Source organism: Protomyctophum parallelum (genome assembly GCF_964188405.1).
Source record: "Protomyctophum parallelum genome assembly, chromosome: 10".
Taxonomy (NCBI): Eukaryota; Metazoa; Chordata; class Actinopteri; order Myctophiformes; family Myctophidae; genus Protomyctophum; species Protomyctophum parallelum.
In genome coordinates, this window is record NC_139704.1 from 7,129,658 (window position 1) to 7,142,694 (window position 13,037).

The following is a 13,037-nucleotide window of genomic DNA, read 5'->3' on the forward strand; positions in this document are numbered from 1 at the left end:
CATTCACTGCCATGTATTCATTGCACTTCCTGTGTGAGTTTGGCTCCCATGAAAGTGTCATGGCGCAGCCCAGTCACGTGACCACTTCACTTCCTTCTCAGAGCTTCCTTGGACTACATGTTGTCTTAAGACAGCCCTCCCCCATCCACAAGGAGGAGCAGTGCACCAAGGCATTATGGGAATAGTAGTCCAGGGAGGAAGTGAGCCCAGTGTCCATGACATCAGAGTTCAGAGACACTGGGCTCACTGCTAAAATCTAAAATATCTAAAACCACATATTACACACATTTGTAATTTATCCTGATTTATAATGTTGTTTGATGTATTTTATTTTTTTACTGTATTTTGTGTATTGTAACCTCGGCTACATTGACAATGAGGGCTTGCCCTCAACTGTATTTCCCAGTATAAATAAAGGTGATGATGATGATGATAAAGACCCCCAGGAAAGTGTTCTAAATCTTCTAAACGTCATTAACATATATTTTTGAAGTGTCCATGTCCCTTTAACCAACGACAACTAAATATTTTACGTTTTGAGTAAAGGCTAAATGTCATCAAAGGGCGGTCCGTTGCTCAAATGCACAATAATGGACCTTGATAGACCACTGCTGTTGGAAGTGCATGAGGTTTCCCTCAATGGGCTCCAAGATGAAAGGCTTGAAATGAATTACTAACAGTCAGACTAACCCAATCTGTGGCATACAGTAACAAGGCCTTCTTCCATGACACAGCAAGCCCTAGTTCTACACAATTAGACTACGGTAAGCACGGTATGCTGCAAATCAATTTAACCCGGGCAATCAAATGAATCATATTGTAACTAAGTTAGGAAGACCATAAAGAATGCAGTTGAATGGCGACAGTGAAATTGCAACTTTGTGGATCTCATTACTCCTGGAGTCAGACTGGGACGCATCATCTGCGGAGGAAAGGACAGGGGGGAGAAACATGGTAAGACTCTTACACTGTAGGAGAGAAAGGCATGACACAGCAAGAGAAAAAGAGAAATTGAGATGAAACTGACATTAGAGATAGACAAAAGGCAATGAGGATAAAGATAGATGAGGAGAGATGTCGGAGTGATAGAAAATTTGTAAAATACACAGAAATACGAGAACGATGAGTGTACAGTCATCCAGTGAGTGCCTGCACAAAACATAGTTACCGTATACAATAATAGGAGACGTCACCGAGAGGAAGCATTTAAACGATGGTATTGGTATTACAGCTTCGAGCAGCACTATATGTGAACGAACATGCGCTATGCTCCATACATTAACGCTATGCTCCATACCTGAACGCTATGTTCCATATGTGAACACGCACTATGCTATGAACGGCCCAGCGCGTTCACGTATGGCCCAATACAATCCCAGAATGCACTTTGTTGGATATATAACTCTGTGGTACAAAAACACCATGGGCTCCATTTTCGTCACCGCTAAACCCCTTATCCCTAAATTTCTTTGCCTTTTTTTTTTAATCGTTCAACTAGCCAATCTACATTGATACGTTGTGAGCTTGTAGACTGGCCATGTTAACTATTCAAAAATGTTTCGCAAAATATTAAAAAAAAGGCAAAGAAGTTTAGGGATAAGGGGTTTAGCGGTGACGAAAATGGAGCCCCATATTCCTAATACACGCAATTCATAATACAGTAAGGGGTTTACCGTTTAATGCTGTGTGCTTGTGATCTCTGTCCGCGACATCCACATCTACTTTCCTCAAGGCATGAACACTTTGTCCAGAGGTCATTCCTGCTAGGAGAAGTCCTGCAACGCAACGTGTGTCAGTCACTGTAGTGTGTACACTGTACAGTATAGCTAACACTCTTCCAGTGACTGGCATAATCATATCTTAACCCATTCAGGACGGGAACCCCTTTTTCGGTGTTTTTTAAGCATTACGTTATATACTTTAGCTGTTGAAAAATAGCAGATCTACAAGCTCATAGCGTTGCACAGAGTACCACGCTACGAGCTTGTAGATCTGCCATTTTAGAAAAATCGTGAAAATGTGGCGCAAATCTTTGAATATATATATTCTTTCAGAGGAAACGTTTTTGGAACAACATTCTGAATATTCTTTTCTCGCCTGATATCATTGAGGATGCGCTAGGACGTGTACACACGTCCTATGCATCCGTCGATTGGATTCCCTATGACATGTGGACACGTCTGATGGATGGAACCTGTTAAGGTGAAACACATCTTGATGACATCATGAGTTTCACCATGTTAATGATTTAAAAAAATAACCATTTTACAGCCATTCATTTGCACAGAAAATGTATAATAATAATAATACAATAAAATAATTTGGGGACCCAAATTATTTTTGTGACTCACAGGTTGAGAACCCCTGCTGTAGTATACTGTAGTTTTGGCTCAGACACAGATGATGATTCCAGCGGACTGTCTGCAGACCAGTCATATGTACTGAAAGCACCCCTATTGCATATCTCTCCACCAAAAGGGTGAACAAAATATCAAACGCACACAGGCATCAATGATAAAAGCTCGGGAGGAGACATTCTCAAGTCTCTCTAAATTATATTCTTTGCAAGCGAGCAGCCAAAATGTCACAGCAAAGCCTTTGTGTAACTTTGCATTGAGAGACCCCAGGTAAGATAAACGCATCATTTACTGTCCATATTCCTCTATAAATGGCCCGTTTTCACTGTTTCTATTAACTCTTTATACTTTTGTATAGTATGTGCAATTTCAATTGTTAACTAGCTGCAGATTAGGCAAAATGTTTAGTGCTCTTTTCATGCACAAGGCAGGCAGCAGGTGGAATCAATCTATTAACGAGCAATTCTCTGACGTTCTGATTATGCCACAATGCCACAATATGGGAAAGATCGGTATCGGTATGTCTCAAAATCGGAATCGGATCGGGAGCAAAAAACGTGATCGGAACATGCTCGAGCCGTCCCCGCATGTCTGACTAATGCTCCGTCGGAATTAGGAGTGGATCTCCTGTGTACCAAGCCCTCGACCATGTTGAGTGGCAATTGTCCCGCCCCATTTGTTAGTAGTACAGTATATACCTTGATTAGTGCATGGCGTGTATATCTATTCTACGTCTGAGCATAGACATGGTAACGCCCCACCTGCCTCTGATTGGCCTACCGACACTACAGAATACAGCTGGTTTCACCAGACTGTCCTCCGTCTGAGGTCGGAAATAATACAAGAGAATGACAGCTTGGCACGTGCGACAGTAACTTTTATGTTTTGTAGAAGAGGCAAACTAATATATTATTTATGCGGTTTATTTGCACGGCCATCTGCATGGCCATCTGCATACTTCTACGGCCTGGCTTCGGGGTTCGCTCGTTAGGATTGGCACTCAAATCTTAATTAGCACTAGCACGTAGGAGCGGTCTTTCTGACCGATTTTGAGATTTTGGGCTTGAACCATTCGTTTTTTTTTTTTTTTTTTTTACCCGGAAATATATCTCTGCGAGAATGCGATATGCATAATAAGAGTACTATGTTCATGTTGTGTATACATGTTACATGTTTAGATGTGTCAGGGGGGCACACAACCGGTGCACCAGTGCACATACATCGTCAAAAAATGGCTGAGACAGTTATGTAGAGAAATCTAACAGGCATTCAAAAGGAACTCAAATGTGATGTTAACGTCCTATAAGTAGACTTAGAAATAAAACTAGTGTTGACTAATCAATCATTACACGTGGCTCTTGTTTTGAAGAGGAAGTTAGTGCACAGGAAGTCAGTTTCAGTTGTAAACAAGCTACTATGACACTTTCCCCAAAGTTACGTCCTCCTCTCATAGTGGTAGTCGCTAAACCACGCGACCATAATTATTTACAATATGAAAACCATGCATCTTTAACAACACTGGGATTACTTATGGAACCTGCAGCAGTAGGTGAGTAATTACTTTTATCTATGTTGGATGTTTGTTTTGTTTTGGTTGAGCTGCAAACGTCCTACTGCTGCTTAACGACTAGCCTACACGAATACACTGTCTGTGAGCAATGCATCTTTATCTTGTGTGTGGGAAGCATAACCCCAAAACAGGGCTAGGGTACAGCCAGTGTATGTGTGTGTGTGTGTGTGTGTGTGTGCGTGCGTGCGTGCAACAGCCACTCACTGTCCAAGACTGAATCCATATGGTGTGCGTTCATCTGAACACTACTGTGCCACTGGTTGAGGACGATACAGCGAACTCCTGCCAGGCTCAGAAGGATTGCCGTCTCCAAGGGTCTGTCCAGAGCAAGAAGACCAGCACTGGAGACAAACGGATATAGAGAGAGATGGTTCAATGAGCTCTGCACAGCAGCCATATTGGAAAGAAATTAACTCTTGCTTGCTTCAATGATAATGATTAAGACTCTGTTCCATTCTGGTCAAACAGAGTCAGCAGGGAATCAGAATCTACTGCGGCGGATAACCAAACCAATTGTGCATTTTATGATGATTTTATGAAAGCATGAAACTTTCAGCATATCATCTACACGGATGGATGGAACCAGAAAATGGCCACCACTGCTATACCCTATAGCACCTTTGAATATACTGTAACGATATTGGATATGAAAACCAAACAAACTCATCAATCAAGTCTTTCTGTAATTTTGTCTTCCCTAACTTTAATTAAAACAAAAAAACAATACAATAATGTTAAAATAACGACAACTATCTCTTCTGTGGTTCTTGTCATTATTTACTCTTCGCTGCCACAAGCTCCTGTGCAGCTTTCTTGGCTTTGACCATCTCCACCAATTCCTTATACCTCTTCATACAGTCATTTTTGTAGCTGTGTGAAGAGCTGCATCTTTATTTTATTGCGCTAGCACTGTAGAAAGTGGCATGCTTTAGTCGTAAAATGCACAATACCTTCCATATATGAGCTTAACCTCTCTCCTAGATGTTTTTAATGTTATAACCTTTATATCATAAAAGTTGACATGATTCACCATTTCTGTAGACTATTGGGGTTTATGTTGTCATTCATTAGAACAAAACTTCCATTTAACAAACATAATACATTATTATAGTGGAAAATAATGGAGCAAAACGTGTAAAAAATGCAATTCTGAGGTCAATGACCCCTCAAGGTCACCAGAGGTCAGTCAGAAAGTGTTTCCACGTCTGAAATCAAACCTTGGGGTGTGTAGATGATATCCTGAAAGTTTCATGCTTTAGTCATAAAATGCACAATACCTTCCATATGAGCTTAACCGCCACACTAATCATCTTTATTGTCACATCACAGTTTTAAAAGTAAAAAGGTGTGTGCAATTAGTTTTTGTGCATAGTTCCCATCGTGGGGTGGGTGCAAGATTCACTGAGCAAAGTATTGTGTTACCTCTTATTTATGTGGATGTTTGACTGGATACTAGTAGCACTGTTCTGCATCAGGTCAAAGAGCAGAGCCATACGGCACTCTGGGGAGACAAAGGTAACTCTTACTACAATATAATGACACTGGTTCTCAACCTTTTCAGGCCGTGACCCCCCCCCCGCCCCCAAAAACAATAATCATAATTTATACTGGGGACCGGATCCCCCTCCCACCACCACCCTGACAAGCACTTGGAATTGTAGGATCTCGGTTGCATTTTCACACTTTTCCCCTCTTTCTTACATTATTTAACAATTTGGCCAATGTTTGACCAGTTTTTATAGTATAGTTTGTTGATTGCTGTCGGTAATGGTCTCTCTTTTATTATTTTTTTAGGTATTAAAAATGTCTTAAACGTGCTTCAATTGTCACTTTATTTTGACCCCCCAACGTCATGTGCCCCCCCCCCCCCCCCCACGACGCACAGGGGTTGGTTGAGAGAACCACTGCCATGGCTGCAGTGTAAAAATAATAATATATAAAACATCAAATGCAGTAAAAAATAAACTAAATCAATCAGAAATCAATTTATCAATCGATGAAATTGCATATAGAATAATTACATTAATTTTTAGAACAGAGGTAAAGTATTATGACCGCACCACAGTACTAGCCACACACACACACACACACACACACACACACACACACACGAGAAATGAACACTGGTGACAAAAACAAAGCTTAACAGTGACCTAAAACAACCTAGACAAGTGAACCAAGACAAAATAACAAGAATGCATAATAATATTGAGTTAAATAAGATGCGAGGAAATACACTTCCATTGTCTGCAATAATGATGCTGCTCCTGCCGCGGGCCCGTACAACAAGGAAGTGTGGAGCTGTGTTGAGGCAACAGCTGGACTTCAGGTCATGGTGTCAGTCGCACTATAGTTAGCATCCCTAATGCCAGGCTAGCAGGTGTCAGTCTCACTATAGTTAGCAGCCCTAATGCCAGGCTAGCAGGTGGCGCATGTGTGTGGCCTAAGGGTGGATCCCAGCGGGATGGATCTCTGTCAATCACATCAAATTAAAGCCAGGCCCTGTGGTACATTTGTTTGCCTATGACTGACGGGAATAAATAAATATTATAAGGAAATAAATAAATTATCCAACACCTGTGTTGTGTGAGACATTTGTGAAAGGTGTGAAGGCCCAAAAGGAAGTTTTGGGACGGGCAATGTATTTAGGTAACACTGGGGGAGTAAACAATACAGTCTGCACAGCGATCAAGGGTGCACAGTGTCATTGTCCTAAACTTCTTGAGTTGACATAACCCAATATACTGTTAATAAGTAAGTAGAGACAAGATCATTCCAGGTCAATAAGTCATTATGTCTGCAGTCACAAGATGAGGCAGAATAAAACGGCTGCCCGTTGATCGCTATTTTGACGCGTCTCCTGTGGTGCAGATTCAACCAGATAGATTTAACCAGATCTATCTGGTGCCTGCAGCCTATCTCGTATAGCAGTCGCATCTCTTATAGCTGGACGGCACACATTGCTCCACTGCAAGAGTTCTAGCCCTCCTTCTCCCACCACGTCTTGGTTAAAAGACCCGTCATCATTTCTTCACTTAAGAGAGAAATTTTTATTTGCAGTTAAGAGATTTTCTTAACCTGAGACTAGTGATGCACCGAATATTCGGCCGCAGAAATTATTCGGCAGAAAATGGCTAAATAATGGAATAGGGCTCTGGGCAGGTGTTATAGGCATAATGCAGGGCTCTGGGCAGGTGTTATAGGCATAATGCAGGGCTCTGGGCTGGTGTTATAGGAATAATGCAGGGCTCTGGGCAGGTGTTATAGGCATAATGCAGGGCTCTGGGCTGGTGTTATAGGCATAATGCAGGGCTCTGGGCTGGTGTTATAGGCATAATGCAGGGCTCTGGGCAGGTGTTATAGGCATAATGCAGGGCTCTGGGCTGGTGTTATAGGCATAATGCAGGGCTCTGGGCAGGTGTTATAGGAATAATGCAGGGCTCTGGGCTGGTGTTATAGGAATAATGCAGGGCTCTGGGCTGGTGTTATAGGCATAATGCAGGGCTCTGGGCAGGTGTTATAGGCATAATGCAGGGCTCTGGGCTGGTGTTATAGGCATAATGCAGGGCTCTGGGCTGGTGTTATAGGAATAATGCAGGGCTCTGGGCAGGTGTTATAGGCATAATGCAGGGCTCTGGGCAGGTGTTATAGGCATAATGCAGGGCTCTGGGCTGGTGTTATAGGCATAATGCAGGGCTCTGGGCTGGTGTTATAGGCATAATGCAGGGCTCTGGGCTGGTGTTATAGGCATACTGCAGGGCTCTGGGCTGGTGTTATAGGCATAATGCAGGGCTCTGGGCAGGTGTTATAGGCATAATGCAGGGCTCTGGGCTGGTGTTATAGGCATAATGCAGGGCTCTGGGCTGGTGTTATAGGCATAATGCAGGGCTCCACATGTGTTATGTCAAATTCCCTCTATAACAACAGGACTTCTTAATGCATTTCAAAAGGAAAAACATGGTAAAGTTCATCGGGGGAAAAAAAATCTCATTTGACGTTCTCCTAGTAATTTCTCCTTGGAGCTGTGAAAATGTTACAGCAGACGCTGTAATAAGATCTCATTGATTTAACAAATCACACACACACACACACACACACACACACACACACACACACACACACACACACACACACACACACACACACACACACCTAATTCCAAGCTGGGTTTAAAATGACCCAAGGAAATAAATATATAGATGATTCAATTCAGTCAATATTCCAGCATATTAAGCCAATGGGAAAAATACATTATTGTATAAATGCAACGCTATAGTTCTATATTTACTGTGTTAGCAAAAATTAACAATCAGATACTCTACCGGAAAGGTTTAGTGCTGCCAGCTTGCCGGGCGGGATGATGGCCGTGAAGCGCTCCCTTCCCAAGTAAACGAAGGCGCAGCATTTGCACAGCAGCTGTTCGACCTCAGAGGGGCTGGATAGACATGGAGCGGGGTTAGCGGAGGGGAACACGGACACAGTTTGTGAGTGTTTTTCAACCCTTTTCATATCAAGGCACATTATTTATTCGTATGGGCATTTGAGCCACGGGACCACCATTTGATGACATTTAGCCTCTCTGACCCAAAGCTAAAGAATATTTGATGCCGTAGAACTACTTCGTTACAAGTAAAAGTCTGGTAATCAAAAATGTAAGAAAAATAACTAAAGTATTCGTATCAAAATGTACTAAAAGTAGAAAGTACTAGGTATGCAGGATGTCAACTTTTCAAATGTATACAAAATATTCGATAATAGTAGATCTAGAGAGAGAGAGAGAGCACGCTGAAGTGGTTAATGTAAGTAACTAGTAGTAGTAAGTAAAGTTGTCAAAAAATTGCAGTGGAGAAAAAGCACAACATTTGCCTATGGGATGTAGCGAAATAGAAGTAAAAGTATTGGAAATTGGAAATACGAGTTGGAAATACCTCAAAATTGTACTTAAGTACCGTACATAATTAAATGCACAGAGTTACTTTCCACCACTGGTATTGTCCCAGTAATCTGCATCATGTGACATGAACACGGACCGCAACACTCAAAACGACGCGTATATATATCTTCGCCATGTCGTGTGACGTTTATCATAGTCTGCGGTGAGTCACAGGGGGCCGCCCGCAGCAGCTTAGTGAAACGTGCTGTGCAGCAGTCAGCAGCGCGCTGTGCCGCAGTCAGCAGTGCGCTGTGCCGCAGTCAGCAGCGTGCTCCCATGTGGAACCGCTATGTTGACAGTGATCTATGGATTATGTGAGGCTTTGTAAAGTGCCGCTGAACGGCTTGACCTTTGACCTGTACCTGGGTGTTTGTTTGGTGCCCTCCCACCCGGCCAAATGTTGACCGAGGTTGTCCAGGGTCATCTGCATCCTCTGCGTCAGACTGGTCCCATCTGAGACACACACGCACACAGTTCATTCTCTAACCCCAAAATAGAATTGGCAAAACTGTCTGTGCATTCCTAAACTGTCTGTCCTTGCGGACCCCCGATCCATATACCCGCCACACGAGGAACACACACACACACACACACACACACACACACACACACACACACACACACACACACACACACACACACACACACACACACACACACACACACACACACACACACACACACACACACACACACACACACACACACACACCCTTCTTGACATCCTAAAATACAAAAAACTAAATCTGAATTGCAAGTGGATTTATAATGAGGCAGAGAAGTTGGAGGTTGGCGACACGAAGGCCACTCCAGCGGTGTGGAGGACACCGGAGAGACAGAACATGTGGCCTGACCCCGTCCCGTATGCGTCAGCAACAGTTTGGGGCCAGCGCTGCGGGACATTAATCACTGCACACCGTTCTCCTTGCAGAGTGTCAGGAAGAACCCCCCCCCCCCCCCGACCCTGCCCGAGGGACAATTCAATATTTTGGGGCCGAACCGGTCTTCGGTTTCCAGATGGACCCGTGCTGCCCTCTAGTCCATTTGGCTACCGACCCTCCATCATTTAGCTGGGGACCACATCACCATCAAGGACCACTGGTGGTCCCCGTACCACTGGTTGGAAACCACTGCATTAGATAATTGACACTGGGTGAAACAAATGGGTTGCACAATCGTGGGATTTTTTTTTTTAGAAAAAGCACACATAATTGTAGAGGAGTAAAAAATACAATATTTGCCTCCGAGATGTGCTGTAGTAGAAAATCTGAATCTATAGCCACCGTTTAAAAATAAATAATGGTTGAACTGATCCTGATAGAAAACAAAGACTAATCTTCACATGCAGCATTCACATAACATCTGGAAGTGATTCATGTCCACAGATCCGCTCGCATCGGACGGTCACATCCATCCACTTACCAAGAGTGTCTTCGTAAAGATCCACAATATCTTGGGTAGTCCATCAAGAATAACTTCATGCGAAAAAGTTCACCATACAGTACATAATAGCATTGGACGTTTGAAATTGCATTGGTAATCAATACTATTGGGGGGGGGGGGGGGGGGGGGGGGGGTTTAACTGAGCCATGTTACAGTGGTGAAATATTGAGCACTTGAAGGACAATATACTGTACAGAACCACATAACTATGACAAATCAATACTGAGCTTGTTTCAACGACCACTTCACCAATTTTCAACCTATCTTCATATAATTGGTCCTCACTAATGTTCATGATAAAATACCACAATCTTTTCCTACTCGGTCTGTGTCTCATAGGAGGGCTGTGGGCAGTTTACAAACCCGTCCACCAGTGACATATCGATGGGGAATCCATGCTAATAAAAACGGCAGGCTTTCTATTCCTGGAGAGTTGCATTGTTCTCACGATAATACAATCTAAATATATATGAAAAAAATCTTGTTTAAAAAAAAAAATCTGATTACCGATGATGTCACTGGTGGACGGGTTTCTGAAATGCCCACAACCCTCCTATGAGACACAGACAGAGTAGAACAAATTTGTGGTATGATATCATGAACCATTAGTGAGGACCAATTGGTTCTCACTAATGTTAAGATACCGGCAGGTTGAAAAGTGGTGAAGTGGTCCTTTAACCTTGGATCATTTAACCATGCATCATACAATTGGTCTATGTTTGTTAAGACATGTCGGTCAGAAACCAACTCCAAAATGTAGAGTTTTCAGGACATGAAAACATCCAGCTCAAGTGTAGTTAGCTCATTAATACTTTTCATTGGTTCAATATTTTGTTAACCAGAACACAAACGTAAAGGGTGTTCAATAGTACTAAAAAATGAAATAAAAATAAAACTTGGCTTAGCTGGTTCCTGAGTTCTAAAGGGCAGCAATACAGGAGCAATATGCAACCGAGGTCAAATATATATTTTCACATAAAGACAAAAAAGATACATTTGAAGTGACGTGCGTCTACGGGGACAGCATTCGCAGGCAAGACACGGTTCACTGGCACCTGCATGGAGGAAATGATATCCACTAAGTCATTTCAGTTTAGACTTACTTTCTCTTACGATTGCAAATGCCAGCAGCAGTCGACAATGAGAAGGTTTTGAACCGAGTCAGGGAGGAGGGGGAAGGAGAGCAACAGTGTGAGACATGATAAATGCTCGACAGACCTGGCTGAAATAGGATCTTTACAAAAACACATTATGTAATTGATTGAAAAGCCACACTTAAAAGAGCGGCAGAGGCAAATAATTGGCAGTGCTGACTGCTGGTAAGAGTAAAACTGCCGTACGGCTGTATCTGGCAGGCCCAGATTAATTGACTGAACTCACCACTTTGATGGTTCTGCTTTGATCTCCTTTCCCCTTGGTTGCCTTGCCACCTTTGGTCTCCTTCTTGTTGTCGCTTTCAACTGTCATAAACATGATGCAGAATTAATACGCGAGCGCTCGTCTGAGGGGATAAATTAAGCAGCATTTTGACTGGTCGTCAATACTTTTTTTTCTCTTTCTTATTCGAACTCCTTAACCTCCACAAACTTCACTTCCAAGGATATTTGCATGGCCCATAATATTTTTATGTAATTGGCTAGTTGTTTGAGCTGCCGGTAGAATATACCCTATGTTGCACTGAACATTAAAAAAAAAATAATAGTGGACTACAGTAACTGACTGTATGAGTGATACTTTGGTTCTAAAAGTTTAAAATGAAAACTAATCTGAACCCTAACATACCCCAAATTTATCAGACATGGACTTTGCTAGAAGCGTGACTTGCTAAAAGTGCAGGCTGCCACATTCTTGTAATTTTACACACAGACAAATAAATAAATATATCAATGGCATGCTTTATTAATACTTTATTATTTATTACTATATATGTTTTTTATTAGCGCCGGCACTCTAAACATTTTGAGCTGAGGCCGATTCTAAAAACGCCTTCTAAAATCCTTCTGAAAAACGTATTTCAGAAGGAATATGTATTCAAAAAAATTACAAGAAACTTGTGCGCTAGACTGTGCAACAGTGACACTTGGTGGTGAGAAAAGGTACTTCCGTGCTTAGACATACATACAGTGACAGAGACACACATTGCTGCGTGTAGGAGTGGTTAGCACCACTCAAAAACACAAAAGGAGGTTCCCGTCGTAATCGTTGATGCCATCCTAATGACTGTTTTTAAAGCAGATCTACAAGCTCACATGGCTTAGTTTTCATTTTGTTTTCATGTCGTTTTTGTCAGTGAAAAAAGGTAGTCGACAAACTTCGTCATAGTATTAGTCGACGGGAAAAAAAACTGCCACACACAATGGCCCACTGATTTTAGTGACCCGATGACCTTTCCTCTAGTTCCTCCATTAGGCCACAATATCCACTGAAACTATACACACAATAGATATCTAAAAAGAAATGTAGTGGGCAGATTGCCATGAAACTAGCCCAGCGGGTTCATGCTCCCTGGAAGATGAATCTGGCACCTTCTACACTAGCCACTACCCGGCCAAATTAAGATAGACCAATTCCAGCTAGGATGAAACATTTTGGTGACACTACAGCATTTTCCTCCATCATCATCCTTTGGAAAATTGGATGTAAGGAGCAGCACTTATTCTCAGGGCTCCATCTTAAAACCTTTGCAGCTTGCTTGCTGCATGACCAAAATCAGACCTGTCTGAACTGAGTGGTG

At 42.4% G+C, this 13,037-nt stretch overlaps 1 protein-coding gene across 1 annotated transcript in view; it reads right to left on the reverse strand.

Moving 5' to 3' along the window:
* Window positions 1-963: 963 nt before the first annotated feature.
* The window catches only part of cfap46 (cilia and flagella associated protein 46), a gene marked incomplete at both ends in the record, with an annotated part of 96,052 nt that continues 83,978 nt past the window's right edge, over window positions 964-13,037 (reverse strand). Inside the window, 8 exons of the mRNA XM_083774304.1 lie at window positions 964-968; window positions 4,132-4,268; window positions 5,350-5,428; window positions 8,250-8,362; window positions 9,223-9,313; window positions 10,283-10,312; window positions 11,298-11,358; window positions 11,684-11,763. Coding sequence (XP_083630430.1) covers window positions 964-968; window positions 4,132-4,268; window positions 5,350-5,428; window positions 8,250-8,362; window positions 9,223-9,313; window positions 10,283-10,312; window positions 11,298-11,358; window positions 11,684-11,763 — 596 coding nt within the window. The remainder of the gene's footprint in view (window positions 969-4,131; window positions 4,269-5,349; window positions 5,429-8,249; window positions 8,363-9,222; window positions 9,314-10,282; window positions 10,313-11,297; window positions 11,359-11,683; window positions 11,764-13,037) is intronic.